General features: G+C 35.1%; 1 protein-coding gene across 3 annotated transcripts in view; it reads left to right on the top strand.

The window, feature by feature from the left end:
* The window catches only part of PPP3CA (protein phosphatase 3 catalytic subunit alpha), a 279,943-nt gene that overhangs the window by 219,950 nt on the left and 41,433 nt on the right, over positions 1-18,560 (top strand). For all 3 annotated transcript variants that reach the window (XM_039848669.1, XM_039848668.1, XM_039848670.1), the window contains exons 5-8: positions 201-346; positions 3,138-3,277; positions 11,852-11,929; positions 14,283-14,377. In XM_039848669.1, the coding sequence (XP_039704603.1) occupies positions 201-346; positions 3,138-3,277; positions 11,852-11,929; positions 14,283-14,377 (459 nt within the window). The remainder of the gene's footprint in view (positions 1-200; positions 347-3,137; positions 3,278-11,851; positions 11,930-14,282; positions 14,378-18,560) is intronic.

Here is an 18,560-nt window from a genome sequence, read left to right as displayed (position 1 = left end):
AATTTAAAACCTGAAAAATATAGATGAACAACAACAAAAAATAGTAGATAGGTTAATGTATAACTCTTTAAAAAGTTTTATTTAATCATGTTTTGGAACTTTGCAAGAAAACATTAAAAAAAAAAACTATTTCAATGACAAATGATCCTAGCTATGAAGTAATGAGAGTAATTTTTTTTTTTTAAATAATGTTTTAAAAGGTAAAATAAAATATTCAGAACGTGTCTATGACGCCTGTATGGACGCCTTTGACTGCCTGCCTCTGGCTGCCCTGATGAACCAGCAGTTCCTGTGTGTACACGGTGGTCTGTCTCCAGAGATTAACACCTTAGATGATATCAGAAAAGTAAGTTCTGTTATTTTCCAAGTCTAATCATTCCATATGCTTCAGTAATAAATAGAAGACATTCATTACTTTGCCTTTATCACTCACTTTATCCTTTTGAATCAAAACGATTTTTAAAGTGATCATGAATCTCTCTTTTGTATTCGTTATCTAGAAAGAAAGATACTTGGAAGAGTTTTCATCTCTAAAACTTCATCTTACCATAGGACATGTCATTGGAAATGTAAAATATTTGATCACTAAAAAAAATTATGCTGTTTCATTTCCCTTTGGTTTCTTTCAAATAGAACACATTGTGTATTCATGGTATATTATAGTTAGAAATGTTGCTTTGCTCTTGGGAAAATATCATTTGACCTTTAAAATGTTCCAATATTATTATTTTTTGAAATCTATTTTTTAAGCCTTAAAACTTTAAAGTAACAATCTAATAAAGGCAATGAGGATATTCCGTTGATCAGATTGAGTGGCTAGGTGAATAAGTCAGTTTTTTCCAGAGGTATTTTTTTCTACTTAATTTAATATTAGCTGTTACTGTTATTTAACCAACAAAAAGATGAATTAAATTGAATGTGGAAGTATCTTTTTATAAGAAAATGTAATAATATGGGATAGTTTTATGTAATAGAAAAGACAATCTTTTATTTCTTTGAGTTACGCTCAATATTCTTTTAAAAGTTCATTGTTTTTAAAGAAAAACTATATTTAGGGAAGTAAAACATTTAAATTCTACGTTAGTACTCTATCATTAAGTTTCAGGTCTTTAAGTGTAAAAATAATATTGTATTTACTTTTCTATTAGAAAGTACATGCATAATTTTTATTTTTAAAATCAGAAACCTTTGTTTTCTACTTTATGTTTCTGTGTCCTTTTTTAAGACACCATTCCATATCTGCTTCTGGTATTTTGTGCCACACAGCATTCATATTTGCTCTATATTTAAAGTACTATAGAGACAGGACACTAAAATTCAGTCATGAAGTTCAAGTATAAAGTGGTTCATTTTCTGCATGAATGTAACCAATGTATTCTTCTACAATCTGAGGGACTCTTGAAATAAATAATTACCTTCTTATCATAAATTAAGTAGATCTTAGAAATATCACCTGCTGTCCCCAGAACTGGCACGTTTCAGATATTATATTCAATTTTCGTATACACCATTAAGCTCTAGACTTAGTCATAACATAATTTTTAGGTTTGCATTTTGCCATCTGTCAATAAGAGTTTCCACCACACTTACTTTATTTAATGCATTTTTAGTTGTTTATTCTTACCGAAGATGATATTAATTTTAGGACGCAGTTTGTTACTTTTCCAGAATAAATTCAGTATTCTGGTTGCCTTACCCTTTAGCTAGGAATTCATATTAATCAGAAAGTCTTCTCTCTGCTGTTCTACCTATAATAATCATTTCTTGTTTCTTAGAAAAAAAAAATCTGTATTTTTATGGACATTTATTATTTTTCTTGGCTGAATTCTAAAAGCATAAATTATTTAAATCTCTTTAAAACGTCTTAAGTTTGCAATGAATATTTTATGAATAACATAATGGCTGAAATATAGAGGGTCTTGTCTTATTGAAGTTTTTCGTTGGGCATTGAAAATGTGATATATTGTTTCATTCTTTTTAGATATTATTAAAATATGGTGTGTAATCAAAGTGTGATTTACATCACCTTTTATGTCTCGGGAAAAAAAGAGAATTTGATGGGCTGTCAGTCTTACATCTTCACCTATCCACCTGTCCCTATGGGTTTTTTAAAAACATTAAAATACTGATTATGAAGAATCACTTTTTAATAGGTTTTTCAGACCTGTTTTATGCTTTTCTTTTCAAGAGAATATAAAATCTGCTAACTTCACCAAAGATCTTTTAATTGCAGTTAAATCAGGTTAAACTAAAGGAAAGCGACAGTGTTATAAAAAATTGTTGGTGAAATATCATTTGCAGTTATATTGCTCGCACCTTCTAAATGCACCTTTTAAAATTGAAATATGACTTTGCTAAACATTTATAGCTGGAAAATAGATTCCATATGAGGGATTCAGGTGAAACTATAAAACTTAGAACTGTGAGCTGAAGAATGACGAGCTAAATTTGGATTTATTTTACTGTTTATCATTACTCTTGGTTTATACCCAGTAAGATAAACTATAATAAACTTGTACTTTAATTAGAAACTTAGAATAGCCCCTAATGAGTGAGTATCCAAAATGTCATATAGCAGGTGCTACTCTTAAAATGAAAGCCGTCTGTTCTCAAAATCATATTGTTAAATAAAAACACCATAAGTTGTTCTCATCTAGATTTCTAAATCAGAATTTAATGGAAGCTGTAATAGAAATTTCCCCAAAGATAAAGTAAAAGCTCCTCCTCAAGAAGTGAAACACAGAGTCCCATCAACTGGTAATGATTAAAATACTTGGGTAGTTAAGTTAGGGGGAAAAGAGAAAGATAAAAAGGAAAACAGGAGAAAGGAGAAAAGGAGTAAAGAGGAGGAATTGGAAAGGCAAGAGGGAGGAAAAGGGTGAGATGAAGGCAGATAACAAATGAACTCATCAAGAGAAAGAAATAAGGAAAATTGGAGAGAGCAGAAGAGTAGACCGGGGAGGGAGAGAGGAGGAAGGGGAGCAGACAGGAAGGGAGTGAGGTAGAAGGCAGCTCAGGCTGTACTGTGGTTGAGGAGAGGAAGTTGGGTGTTGCAAAACTCTGTTTGTTGGTTTTTTTCCCTGAATTTCAAGTTTCCAAAGATTAGTATTTTGCTCTCTGTCTTCTATTTTTCTTAGTTAGACCGATTCAAAGAACCACCTGCTTATGGACCTATGTGCGATATCTTGTGGTCAGACCCCCTGGAGGACTTTGGCAATGAGAAGACTCAGGAACATTTTACTCACAACACAGTCAGGGGATGTTCGTACTTCTACAGGTGAGGATGGAGTGCTCGCCTTCCAGGACACGATTGGTTCATAAATACTGTAATTTATCAGTTCATGTGTTTGATTTATTTATGATATTTGTATAATTTCTCTATGAAACAAGTATAAATGAAAGGCTTGATTCAAATGGGTTCTTAGCATTTGAAAAATGAAAATATAAATACTAAGTAAGTAAGTAAATAAATAAATAAATAATATGCCAATGTAAATACATAGATAAAAAAAAAAGGCATAAAAGAGACATGTAGTGTCAGGGTAGCGAAGCATCTAAAGAAGATAGTAGGATTTAATAGAAAATTTGTTCTGTTCCAAGAACTGTAGGAAAAAATCCACTGCCAGCTTTGATTTTTTTCATTTGATTATGTAATAACTTTACATTTTTTACCAGTTTTCATAACTTAAATCAGAAAAAAAAACAATTTTAAATTGGCTAATTAACTTATATTTAAGATATTCTTAAATTCCTTTGTTTATCAGAGTTCCTGGAAAATTAAAATGAACAACAACTTAGTATATAGGTACCATAGTAAATTTATTTTTAGCATAGTGACAAACCACGTTGAAAGCTTTTTATAGTAATTTTTATATTTGCCAGTGAATGGGGATTTGCCCATTCCATCACATTTCAGAGCACTTCAGAAAGAAATCAGCAGCACAGTTGGTTTTTCGCGAGTCCTCACAATATTTCTGACATTTCACATCGATTTTAGCCTACGCTTTTGATTACCTTCAGTTTCATAGGTTCCCTTACAGTCATACAGTTTATATGAAAAGGGGAAAAAGATCATGGAGAAATTGAGAATTTTAAATTCTAGAATATATAGTCTTAAAAAAGAAAAGGAAAGAAAAAACAGACCAAAAAAAAACAAACCTTAAAAAACAAACCTGATGTTCACTGAAGTTTATGCTCAATTCCGGCCCTGACAGCTAAGCAAATGGCAAGGCTCGAAGAACTCTGTGAAATGTATTCAGCCACATATCTTCTCTCTTTAGAGTAAGCAGATATCATCCTTATGTGTAACATTGATCAGAGTTTATTCAACAGTGGAACATTTAGTTTTCTTTATGGAGGAGAGGAATAATCTCCTTTTATTCATCTGTTGATGTGATTAGGAAATTGAAGTTAGTGAACAGAAAGTCTTATATGCTGTAAAGCACCATTCAAAGGGTAGTTTTTGTTATAAATATTAATAAGTAGGCTTGTTGCAAGCTTATTTATCAGAAAGTTTACAGTTCATTTTTTGTTTTGAAAATTTGGGAACGAAGTCTAATGAGTCTATTTTGGCTGAAATGCAGAAGCATGATATAGTACTTCCAAAAAGACTAAGGTTTCTTTTCAGTAATTACTTAATTTGGGAGTAATCTTTTATTAAAGATGTTCAAACTTTTAGTGAAAAGTTAGGTATTGTTGAAATATCAAAGCCAAATGTTCAATTTTCAAATCTGGTGTTAAATCCCTAATTATACCTTGAGTGTTTAAATTACCTGATACCACTGAGTTGTGCTTCAATAATACAATAAACCAAATCCAAGCCTCTTGGTTCTGATATTGAGCCATTATTAGATTAATCTTTCTTTAATTCACAGTATAAAGTTCTGTTAGTTTTCTGAGTCAGCTGTTCAGATAAATCATACTCTAAATAAAGTCTTGTACTGAACTTACATAAAGTTATGATATTTTTCTTTTGTGAATATAGACACAGATGTGTTTACATCAGAGATAAAGGCCATCAACTCGATAATTAGAAGATTATGCGTGTTTTCACACTTTTGTTCCCAACAAAATGATTATTTAACTCCTCTCATTAGAGGTTGTTAATAGATAATGATCTTTACCCATGACACATGCTGAATATCTAAATCCACAGCCTATACTCTGACTAAGGGCAAAGCAGTCTGTATTATGTTTTATCTAAGGAAGAGAATATGACTCTTTTTATTCTCCTAGAGCTTTTAGATCCTTTGTTTTTAGTGCCATCTTGAAGGTGTCAAGGCGTTCTCTTCTTTGTAGTTTATAAAGCTGACCTGGAGGGGCACAAAGGAACAAGAAAATGGGTACAGAAACTTAGTGACAATTACCTGTTTGAATTATTGTCACTTATTTTGATCCACAACTCCCAGTTATAGTTTACATGTTTATATTAAATTTGCATATTAATTTGCCTTGACATCCTAAGCACGATCTAATGTATTGCCTGGGCTATGATTTAAGTAAAATTAAGTTATACAGAAAAATGCATCAGTAAGAATGTATTAATGATGTTCATGAGTTATAGAAAATGGGCAATGTGACAGAGAGGAAAGAATCCATAAGAATACTATTTTGGCTCAAGTGCTACCATTATCTTTACAACCTCAGACTAGAGTTTGCATACACAAATGCATATAATTTTGAGGCAGGTAGTTGAGATACTTGAAGCAGACAAAATGTTAGATAATAAAGATTAATGAGGATCATGAGAAATTGGAGGCAAATTTTTCATTTTCATGTAGTCTAAACAAAAACTATCAGCTGGATTAGATGTTTGGGTTGTCAGTTTGTACTTCTGCCTTGGATGAATCACGTTAAGCTTTACGTTCTAGATTTAGCTTCTTCAAAAGAAGTGAGTTAAATCAGGCATCTAAAGTTCCTCTAAGCTATGAGATTGGAAGAACATCTTAACAGTCATTTTAAATGTGTTTTTGAAGTTGCAAATTGAAGCTCACTCAAATAATTACTGGTCTCAATCACAGATCAGCAGCCTTTCTTCTATTCATAGGCTGCCCCACTTCTCTTCTGCAGGTGACTCTCACCAACCCCTTCCACCTGGAAATCCTCTGGTTCCTCCTTTTTCATGTATCGTGATCCTCCTGAGACTTATCAGAAAGATCCCTGCCTCTTCTGCTTTCTCTTTCTTGGCTCTCCTCCTGTTTCTGACATTGTGTTCTTTACATTTTCCAAGGAACCGCAACTATTCCCTTAGCTTCGCTGTAAACTGTCAACCTCTGCGGTTTGATTACAGATCTACCTCTAGCCCCTTCATCTCTTTATCTTTCCTGAGCTCGAATTCTCTCTTTCTAGTTGCGTGCTGGAATTTTTTTATCTAAGATGTTCCTTTGTCACCTTAACCTAAATTCACCTTGCCTGAATAAAGCTTATTTACTTTCTCATCTGCTTAATCCTCACTAGAAATTTCTCCTGATTTTTCTGTTTCTATTAACAGTTCATTCTTCCAGTCATGTAGACTAGCAAATATCTTTCCTTTTTCTTCTTGCATTGCAATCACCACCCGTCGGCCATCTCATCTTATTGACCCTTTCTTTATAATATCACCAGCATCTAGACCATCCTGCCTTCCCTTCCTCTCACTCTTAAGTTCAAGACTTTCATTCTTGGTCTGTTGAAATCATACCTGATTGCACAGCATCCTTCTCACCTCTCGCCTCAATTCATATTGTTCCATTCATGGGTATCCTTTTGAATTCATTTACTCATTCAATTTTTAACAGACATTAACTGAGCACATACTATATATATGCTTTCTGCGAGGTTTTATAGATACTCAGAGTCTCTGTTTTCAAGGAAATAACAGTCTAGTGACAGAGACCAATAAGCAGAAATTGACAAAACGCAAGGTGTTTAGTGCTGTGATAAATGTAGAGGTTCTCTCTCTCTCTCCCTCTCTCTCTCTCTCTCTCACACACACACACACACACACACACACAGCTGAAGGACCTAACTCAAATAGGGATGAATCAGAGTGTAAGGGACTACTCATAGTGGAAGTGTTATTAGACCTGAATTTTAAAGGAAGAGTAGAATATATCCAACCAGTCATTGGAGAAGGCTCTTGCAGGCAAGGAAATGGCATTTATGAAAATATGAGGGGAGATATCACTGAGAATTCTAGAAAGATGACCATGCAAATGGTCTCATTTTACTTCTAATCCTAGATTACAGTTAGCAACTTCAGTATACTCTAAAGCTGAACATTCATATAACTAAGCTGTTCTGCTCCTATTTCTATATCCACTAGAAATGTGTACAAATGTGTACTGAAAGACATATACAAGATTGTTCACAGCAGCAGTATTCATAATATCCAAGAAATGGAAACAACCCAAATATCCAACTAGTAGAATGAATAATAAATTATTGTATATTTGTACAACTAAACACAGCAAATGAGAATGATTTAACAAAAACTGCACCTAACAACATGGATGACTGTCACAAGTATGATGATGAACAGAAGAAGCCAGAAACAAAGAGTATCTGATTCCATTGAAATAAGAGTTCAGTGTTAGAGAAGCTAATCTATAGCTAGAAGCCAGGATGGTGGTTTCCCTTAGGAGGTGATAGTGACTCGGAGGAGATATGAAGACTTTTTTGGGGTTTAGGTAACATTCTGTATCTTGATCTGATTGTTAATTACAGGATACTCACTTTGTGAAAGGTCATCGATTTTTAATCTTATGATTTGTGCAGCTTCTGTATAGACACGTTCCACTTCAGTGAAAAGTGTCCCTTAAATAAAAATTGGCCCCCGCCCTTGTGGCAGCCGGCAGCCAGGTGCAAGTGAAAACTTAAGCTCTGGTAAAGTTCTGGCAGGAAGAGTTAGAGCCCTATCAGACTTGATCTGTGCTGGGTAAAATGAAATTAATTGAAGAACCCTGGGGCAAAGAAAAAAATACAGCAAGTCCTCGGAACAGAAAAGCCTGACAGTATCTGGGCCAAGCCAGGACACCCCAGGGCTGAGTTCCCATTGCCAGGCCCCAGGAAGCAGAGGGGGAGCTGAGCATTGGGCAGAGTCCTCTGTACCACTGGACTGCGAGAGGAGAGGGCGGAGGCTTCCTCTGGGTCCCTTGACCAGGAATTGCAAGCTCCCTGCTTCTGTTTTGCTGAAGCTGATGAGAGAAAGAAACCCTTGGCATCTCTTACCTGCTTAATTGCCCCTGTTGAGGCTACTCCAGCAATTGAATTTGAGCTTCAATAAGCTGGCAAATGGCTGATAAAAGTTTAGAGTGTGAAGACAAAACAGTGTTCACCTCTTAAGGCATATATTATTACTGGAGAGCAGAGGTATAAACAATTTGCACAACAACATGACAGGTGATGTATTGGATTCATATGTTACGGGAACATGGTGGATGAAGCAAATGTGTACACTTAAAAGTGAGGTAGGTTTGAAGGGAAAGGTTTACAGGTGATAATTTAGCTAAGTCTTGGCAGAAGAGTAGGCCTTTCTGGAAGGAAACGATATTCAGAGAAAGTGTGTAAGGGCATAAAAGCATAAAAAGGTATTTTGATAATGCCCTGGCTATATCGTCATTAAAGAGCCTGAAATCTGAGAGATGCAAATCAAAGTCCAAAATATAGTTTAATATTACAAGAAACAAAAATAAGAGAATAAACAGAATGTGCCTGATAATAGGTGTTTTCTTTAGTGCCAAGACAGTTTTTCCACCATTTCTCTTTTTTGTCCTTTCTACCTTCTTTACCTTTGTTCATGCTCGGTCCACTTCCTGTCCCTCTCCCTGTCTTTGTGGCATTCTAACCCCTTCCTAGCTAGTAATCCCTGCACACCATTGCCTCTAAGATCTAACACAACTAACAACTAATAAACACAGCGGTTACTTACAGAATCCGGGGTTACTGATTCACCATTCTGTGCTGCATTCTTTCTTCCACTCCATGGTAGAGAGAAAATTAAGATTTGTGAAGTGTCTACTATTGAGTCAGGCACTGGACTAGGAAATTTACATACAATGCTAACTTTTTAAATCTTTATCTCAAGCCTATGAAATAAATAATACTTGTCTGCATTTCTACAAATTAGGTAATGTATTCATATGAGGTTAAACAAAGAATTTAAACAATTTTCCAAAGTTTACACAGGAAATTGAAATAAGGATCCAGATCCAAGGATCTCCATTATTCTATTGAAATTTCCACCTTCCTTTCTACGCAGAGAAGATGTATTCTCTAGTGCTTAAGGAATAATTATGTTCCAATAAAAAACATTTTCAAAGAATAACAGCCTCTTCCCCAAACACAGCCACACATGCTGGTAAGTTGCAAAGCTGAAAGCATCCCGGGCTTTCACCAGTTTTTGCAGCAAGTCTGATTTAAGACATGTCACGCCACTGGGTTAAACAAAACCATTCCAAGGTTGCCCCATACAGACAAGGGTACTTGACAAGGGTGCCCATGGAGAGTGTGAGTAGAGTTGAGATCCAACCTCTGCTCAGAAGGCCATGGGCCAGGATTTGGACAGATCAGCCTAGAAGAAGAGGGGCTCTTTGTCCTTGGCGGGCATAGAACACAGAAGCTTTACCTTATTCGTGCAACGACGAGGGAAAAAAATCTTAAGCTAGATAGATGTTTTGCAAAAATATTGCCTCAGACCATATGCCTTCTTTCTTGCTTTATTTTGTCTCAAGAAAACTTGTACTATTTTATCTTAAATCTGTTTTATTCTTAAGCAGTTTTTTTAATTAAAACAAATATTTTAATTTTCTACCTAGAATATAAATACCCTCAAGACAGTAACCATACCTTACACTTACCATAGCACCCATCCCTGTGCCTAATACAGTCTTCCAGCAAATGGAACAGATTCACCAGTGAGCCTTTGATAAATTACTGATGAATAAATAATTTTAAACTCGCTCCATGGCGGTAAAATGTTGTGAACTCTTCTTTTTCTGCCATTCTACATATATCTTTTTTAACGCTTCTCAGCTTAAACACTTTTTGGCTTATCATTTCCAATAAAAATCATAAAAAGTATTATAGTTTTTTCCCCTAATATAATTTAAAACTTTAATGTAGCCTACACAGGTAGTTTACCAGTGATGGGAGTCTAGTTGATATTCAAGTATTTTCTAAATTTATATAGAAAAATATTTGTAATTCTTAGAAAGTTTGAGTATTGACTTGTGTATTCTTTTACATTTCTAAAGATTTCTTCATAATCTGTTTCCTTCAAGAAATAATACAAGTGTTCCCCACTTGATGCTGTTAACCTAGCAGAATGCTGCTAGGTTAATTTTATTATATTCAGATTTCCATTAAAAATCAGATCTATATTTCCATGGAGGAAAACTTAGCTTAAACATAAAGGCATCAAACTTAGCATGAAGAAAATATATTAAAATTATGTTCTCATGAGACTAGTATAAGTTCTTTCTAAAGGACAAAAAAATTTAAAGAGCAGCCAAGCCATTTTCCCAAGAGTAAAAGAGTGACAAACCTAGACAAGTAACCTCTGCCTTACAGGGTAACAGCAAGGCAAGAAAGTCTTTTTAAAGAAACATTATGAGGGCACAAGAAATTATAAGTGACTGAAAGAGATAGGGGAGGAACATTTAGAATGTGTGTTCTAGAGAACACATACACATAGTACACACACACACACACACACACACACACCACACGCAAATGTGCATGCATGCGCAAAGACTTTAATTTCAGATCTCACTTTTGCCAGAGAGCTGAATCCTTTTCACGATCAGTATTTCTAAAACGGTATGGAATCTTATTGGTATTTTTTTCCTGTTGATGAGCTAAGTCTTACAAAATCTATAGCATAGAAACTATTTTCAACTCTTACAGTAAATTTTTCGAGTGGTATATACTATTAAGTATTTCCCCAAAGTGCTATTTTTATAATTACTGAATTGTTTCCTGTGGTGTATGTAGTTAAGGTTCGTGGATATCTGCAGTTTGTTTAAAGCAAGCATGGGTTTGCTGTCTCTTGGTTTGAAATATCTAAAACTTATTTATTTTTATGACATACATTTATCTCATTAAAAATTCTTAGAACAGAGACAAAGTGATTGCAAAGGGTTTTTCGAGTTTAATTTGCAATTTGAATTTTATTTTTAATGAAGTTTTCATCTTAGGTTTCGAGACTTTCTTAACAGACAGTATCATCTTGATTGAATTTTGATATTTTTATTGTCAAGATAAAAACATGTTAAGATAAAGTTCTGTTGATCATATTTGAGGTACACATTTTAAAACCTTGTGGATTCCATAATTCTCTTTAGGTTTTAAATGGTACAAACAGTTAATGTACCCATAAGTAAGTTGATAACTTGATTTCCCAGAAGACATCATCTCACTCACTCTCTGACTCAGTCCTCTCTGTCGAGCCCTCAGGCTCCCACACCCACCCAAATACAAATAGTGCTTGCTGTATTTGAAAAACTGAGGTCTACGTTTTAAATTCTATCCTCATGTTATATTTATGCTTCTGTTCACTTTCTACTTAAATGTAGACTTGATAATATTTATTTTCTCTACAAGTGGACACTTTTCTAGTGTTGTTACATAATGGCCTGTGTTCTTTTTCCAGTTGGTACACCTCCAGCCCTTTCTGGTTATGTAAAAAGTACAGCCGTAGGTGCTTTTTCTGCCACAGGGGAAAAACTGTCCTTGGAGAGCCAAAAGGCTTGTTTCATGAATGATGTATGTTTGATTATGCTGTATTAAATCACATAGGTGGATGTTACTGGTAAATGTGCTATCTTTGATGATTTCATAATAGGTGCTTCTCTTTTCTTTTTGTCTCTGGCAGTTACCCAGCTGTTTGTGAATTCTTACAGCACAATAACTTGTTATCTATACTCCGAGCCCATGAAGCCCAAGATGCAGGGTGAGCAGTTTTGTGATTTTACAAAAACCATGCATTGCCCCTGTGTCATAATTCCCTTACTCTGCTCGGGTCACGGAGGTTCCCTTTTGCCAGGTTCTCTCCCTCAAGGAATTCGATTGTAAAATTGTCTTCTGATGACACAGATATGGCAAGGTCCTGGAGAATGAATGGCTGCACATGTATTATAAAGTCCCATTTAAAATTTTTTTCATTTTTAGCTTGAACAGGTAAATTTTCACCTGGTTTTTGGAAACACTGTAAGAGCACTTCCTCTTATTTCAATTCCTGCTCTTACTACTCTCCCAGAAGTGTATAAATTACCAGCTACTTTTCAGTCTTAGTTAGCAGTATGAAAGAGAATTACACATAAACATTTAATAGATATTTTATGTTGTATTCTTGTTTAAAGAATATCATTCCTGATCCCTATAGAGTTTTAAAGGACAAAAACAGAGACATTTAAATAATGGGGAAAATGCTATCTTCTAACTAATAAAGGTATTAACATGATTTTGTAATATCTGCTAAATTGTAAAAACAGACAAATTTTAAGGGTTTAGAAAACTAAGAAATGTCAGATATTCACTTTGGTGGTGTATTAGAAATAGGAATAATTTTAGAATTGAAAGTTCAATGCCCTTCTCCGTAGGCTCCACTGAAAGCATTGTTTGCCTTCAAATCTTAAACTCATTCCTTTATATTCTGAGTTTCCTAAAAAAGAGGAACAGTTTTTTATACCCCGAGTGCTGAAATTGGCAATATAGATGCCTACATTCTGAAGTCAGCCCATGTGATGATGATCTTGAGTCAAGGCCCATCCTAAGTTCCTTTCAAATTAGCTTTCTTCAAGCAATCAATCGACAGGTGTAAACTGATCCAATATTATGTTTGAACGGATCCACTGATGTTTGAAGTAATCTGTTGATACACTCAACCAGTCAGGTCCTCAAATGATTATTTCTTTTATTTTTAAAGGGCAGTGGTGTCACCATGCTTATTTGGCTGACTGTCCCAACTGAACATTTTAGGCAGATTTATCTTAATCACACTATGGATCAGAAATCATCTGTTTATTTGAAAATATGTGAAGTGCATCAATTAAAATTCACAAGTTTGTTTGTTTAAAATGACTTGATTGATTCATTAAGGAAAACTGAAATTATGTCATCTAGTTTCTTTGTTTTTATTTATTGTCACACAAGCATAGCCAGCCATGGTTTATAAATTCAAGGGACTAGGATTGAAAGTGTTACTATCTTTCACATTCTGATTCCCCCCCCAACCCCCAACAAAACTCAGTCCCATAAGCAAAATAAATAATAAATCTTTTGCATTTTAAAAGATTTTTAAGGGGTTATTTTTGGGGGGAAAGTAGTATCAAAATATTTATAATATTATAAATTTTAAGGTGGCTGTTTATCTAAAGGTACTATTTGATGCACCTTTAGAACCCAGCTAAATTAGACATGCCAGAAATAACTGACACAGAGTACCCAAGGAATGATAAAATTTTGTTTCATGCTTTATAAGAATGTTTCTAAACTAATATTCCTGAAATCTGTTACCTAGAAATCATAAGATATGTTTTCACCTTGGTGGAAAAGAGCCAAAGTTTCTTGTATTTTTTATTTGAGGACTAGATTTCCATTTTGTCCTAGTAGACAAAAAGTAACTGGATTGTTGGTTTATTTCCAGAAATCTTACAGATATTGTGTTTCATTGCTGATTAAATATCACCCTGCTGAGACAATAATCTTTGGCCTACAGACAACACAAGAGATTGCTAATAAAGAAAATTCTAAAGTAGAAACAATTTCAATTCATAAAACCCATAAATTTAACCAAACTTTCTTTGAAAAGCAAATCACTTAGTCTGGCAAAATGGGTATTTATAACTAACAGAATATTGTAAATAAATAGAATAATCAGCCTGGTTATTAATGGGAAAGATTTATATATTGTTCTGCTTATTTAGTCTTTTTATGTCAAAAATATCAGCAAACTTCTGAAAAACACGGTAGGTACAGGGTATCTATGTACAAAAAGGAGCCTCTGTCTTCTCTGTTGAACACATGGAAATGAATTGATTTTTCACTGAATTCCACCCTCCCCTAGGTCTGCTAAACTTAGAAAATCTTATTTGGAAATTGTACATATCATTATTTGTTTTCATTGTCACCTCTTAAATGAACTGATGTCTGTATATAACAGACTTTGGAGAGAAAATTTTTACTGCTAGGCAATTGAATTCTCTTTGAATAATAAAACAACTTTAATTTTTTATTTCCAAATTGATAATTTGGTATCTTTTTCCCTTGCTAGCCTGGTTTTAACTTGTACTTATTGTTTTTAGGTATCGCATGTACAGGAAAAGCCAAACAACAGGCTTCCCTTCTCTAATTACAATTTTTTCAGCACCAAATTACTTAGATGTATACAATAACAAAGGTAAGTTGTTTTAAAGCCCTCCTGCAGTCTTGTATAATATGTGTAATAATTCTCAAGCTGTTTGATTTTGGTTTGGTTTTAATTAAGCATTTTTAACCATTATTTCTCCCTTTCTTCATTTATTGTTTGATGTAAATTTTGTATCTCCTGAGTTAAAGGTGGAGCCTGGGTGCTATTATTTTTTTAACTGTTCTCCAGGAGCTTCTAATGTATAGCAAGGTTGACAGCTACTGCTCTGGTAGATTACAGGCTTTAAAAGAAATAATTAGCAGTAATCCAAAATTGTGCTTTTTAAGAAGGATGTGGATTTAAATAAGAATAGTGTAATCATGCATGTAAAGAATAAAAACAAAAACAAAAACATAAATAAGCTGTAGCTTAAAACTCCAATTCAAATTGCATCTATTGAGAACCTACCATGAATGAGATCCTATGCTAAGACAGTACATAGTCATTTAATTTTTTAAAAAAATTGTGTTAAATTTCAAAGTAAACATCACCACCCCAACCCCTTTTAATATGCAAAATCAGTCTCTGCTTAATTGCCTTGCCCAAGGTCACTCAGATAGTGATGAACTGGGATCAAACCCTCATCTGGTTTGGCATTCTGCACTTCCTTCCTGAAACTCCACACCTGTGTGCCTCAGAGAGACCAGGAAACAAGAGGGCATTATTTACTGACTATAGGGAAGAGAAGAGGAGTAAGGGACACATTATCTTCTTTCGTCAAGGTAATCTATTCGCAAACGAGAAGTGTTATAAGTGTGGCAGAATGGGTGATAAAATATGAAAAAGCCATTAACCCTCGTTGCATTGGTCTGGATAGTAGTACATAGGCAGCATGTCTGAGATTAAGAGAAATAGAGACAGAGAAAAAGCAATCGAATAGTGTATGTGAGGTGAGATATAGCCCAGGAGAGGCAGGAAAGGGCAGCCTTGTTTTAGAACCAATCTGAACTCCTGCAATTAAGAGCCATTTCCATGCCTAAGAGAGTTGTGATAGGTGCTTCCTTTCATAGGCTGGTGTCCTGAGGTCTGAAGTGGGACTTGGCCACCCTGATTCTCAAGCGCCTGTTCTGTGTCCCCTGCCCTTATGAAGAGGTTGTTGCCTTTGTTTCAGTCTTGTATTCCAGGTTCCCTGTGAAAAGTAAACCTCCCTTTGGTCCGTGTCCTGATTTCCTGCTTAGGTAGCACTTCCTCCCTCCTCCTGCTTAGAGCTGCACCCTGACCCCCCATCCTTCTGGATCTGTTAGGGATCCTGCTCCACTAGGCAAACCGTGTACAATTGCAGTGCTGCCACACATCTCCTTCTGATTCTTGCCTCTCCCCAGATACATCTGCTCTATTTTACAGAGAGCATGATTCTCAACCTCCTCCCCCATAACCCTAGAGCAACACCTGCTGGATGGAGTTTGCTGTAGCCATGCGTTCTCTTAGATTACCATGTTGACTGTGGTGAGCCTTCCTCTGTGGCCATGGAGCATGGTTATCAGTAGGCACAGTGCAGTTTATGTCACAACAATGGGTGCAGGGGGGCAGGGGACAGTCGTTCCCCTTTTCTAGTTGATTACTTCCTAAAAAAAGAGATGCTGCCTTTAGTACTCTGTGGCAAGAAGCATACAAAGTAAAAAAAAAAAAGATGTTCTCAGAAAGCCAAGTGCTTATAAGCCTGTTGACAAAGTAAGACATTTGAGTGATTTAAAAAATACAGGTAAGACACAATGTGATTAAATATAAACTAAGAGAGTCAAACACTAAGTACACACATCAAGGGATAATTTAATAAAATGGTCAGAGAAAGCCTTATTTAAAGTAAAATATGATCTGGACATTAAAGAATTGTTAGTATATGTTTAGAAAGAGGAAATAATTAAGTCAAGACCAGTGTTTTTGATACTTTTTTTTATTTTTGAGCAGCAAGCACTTCTTTCTCTAGTCAAAATCTCCATCCTGAAGACTTTGTATAAAGTCAGTAAGAGTTAATTCCCTTTGATTGGATAAGGGTTTCTTACCTTGTCCCAGAGAGTTCTCCTATGGTTCCCCCAAGGAATGCAAAACCTGGAGGTCACCTTGCATGCCCCACCATGATCCCATTATTTGGCAAAAGTATTCTGTTTACCAAAAGTATATGAAATATGAATACTACGGTTTTCATTGTTTTATGGCATTAAAATTTTTTTCAAGAAAACCTAGTGAAGAGAAGTGCCCAAATAAGTAATTTTATTGACAGAGACCAATTACCAAGTAGTATGTACTATACTTACAAGTTTTTTAACAATTAAAATAAGAAAGAAAGAAAGAAAATTGGGATTTTACTTCATAAAAATAGACTTAGAACTTTTCCATTTATCATCATGCTGGGCGACCTAGACGACCATAAAGGCCTCTGGAATTATGTAAGCTAGTAGTTCCAGTATGATTTGATTTTTAAAGCATCTGTGAATTAATGCAGTTTTGCTTGAGACCAATAGCTACTTCCCACATAAGGCATGCATTGCTTCTTTGTCTAAGGTTCTGATTTAACAAGCTGACAAAAAAAAAAAAAAAAAAACAGGTATCAATGCATTGCTATCTTCGAGGTTCTATAGTTCTTTCACTGTGTTCTCTGGCCTTTGGGGTAGATCACAATCTCTCAGGAAGGGGATAGAAACATTTCATTTTGGGAACCTTTTCATAAAAGAAAAAGTTCTCCAGAGGGAAAAAGATAAACTGATAGGAAGAAGGAAGATATATTCTTCATTTTGAGCATAATTTCAAAAGGCTTTTGTGTAAAGTTTCTGAAGCACTTTAAATCTGTTATGCTAACACTGTATACAGTATGTGGGAGTAGGAGTCAGCTATTCACTGCTCAAGAGGATTACTGTATTTGAATAAAATAAATGTTAATGAGAATTTTAAAATGCAGAGCAATAAAACTGGGTTGCAAGCACCTTTAAAACAGTCAATGGAAGGATAGCAGTAAAGAGTCTCTGAGTGAACCATTTGATTCTAGACGACCATAAAGGCCTCTGGAATTATATAAGCTAGTAGTTCCAGTATGATTTGATTTTTAAAGCATCTGTGAATTAAGGCAGCAGTAATAGCTCTCTAGCAAAATAAAAGAATGAGAAAAATAAATGTATTCTGCCATCTTAAAATCAGTACTGGTTGTACTGATTTCAGGACATCGCGTTCAGATGTCCAAGTGTTCTGATTTGTAGTTCATACTTGTTTGCAATTAAAAGCAGCTTCCAGAAAGTTATGACTGTAAGTGTCCCATCACTTGGTGTAGCCCACGTTAATTCCTTCAGTCCTTACCCTCTCCAGCCTGCATTAACACAGCTGTCTTCTCACTCACTCCTCGCTCCTGTTACCTCACTCTGACAGCTCTTGCTCACTTCTGTAAGATACCAAAAGCTGTACATGTGAATCACAGCGCTGCCATTAAAAAACTAACTCACCTAAATTTATTGGCATGTGGCGACATCTCTGTAAAAGGAGAAAAACATTTTTTGTGTGAATAATAGATGAAATTGCTTTGGAAAAAAAAATGCTGTGCAGTATTAAGATATTATTGTCATTGAATATTTTATGTTGCTGCTATGTCAGTGGCAGAAGCTCATGGCAGAATACCATTCCTCCTCAACTTCTTGGTAATAATTTCACTTCATGGGTCAAAACACCTTTATGACCTATCCCTCCACTTCTCTTTAGATAAACCTTTTACTTTAGCCAAATTGTTCTGCTCACTGCCCCGAACAGCTTTTGGCTTCCCCTTTCTCCACGTCTTTACCCACACACTTTTTTCCATCTAGAAAATTTGTCTCTTCTCTGCACCTCTAAATGGACTAGACCTACTCCAGTTTGCTTTGCCATGAAGACTTCGGTTGTTAGTCCTTCTCTGAATGACTCCAGTGCCCATCATTTGCTCTTGTACTTATCATTTACTTTTTTTTTCTAGTTAGCTTTTCCTAGAGTTACCATTCCTATAACTTCTTAATCAGATAATGATAAGTTTGAAGCAGGGACTTCTTGATACACATTGTAAAGCCAAATAGCATGCCTTATACATGGCTGGCAGTTGATACGGGGATTCATTGAAGCATTTTCTTTCTGGGAATCAATAGTGGCCAATAGTACCCTGTCAGCATTGACCCACAAAGTTTGTCTCACTTTAAATTACTGCCGTAACCAGTTCACATAC

This window comes from Pteropus medius, unplaced genomic scaffold, assembly GCF_902729225.1.
Source record: "Pteropus medius unplaced genomic scaffold, Ma_sr-lr_union100, whole genome shotgun sequence".
Taxonomy (NCBI): Eukaryota; Metazoa; Chordata; class Mammalia; order Chiroptera; family Pteropodidae; genus Pteropus; species Pteropus medius.
This window is presented reverse-complemented; position numbering and strand designations above follow the sequence as displayed.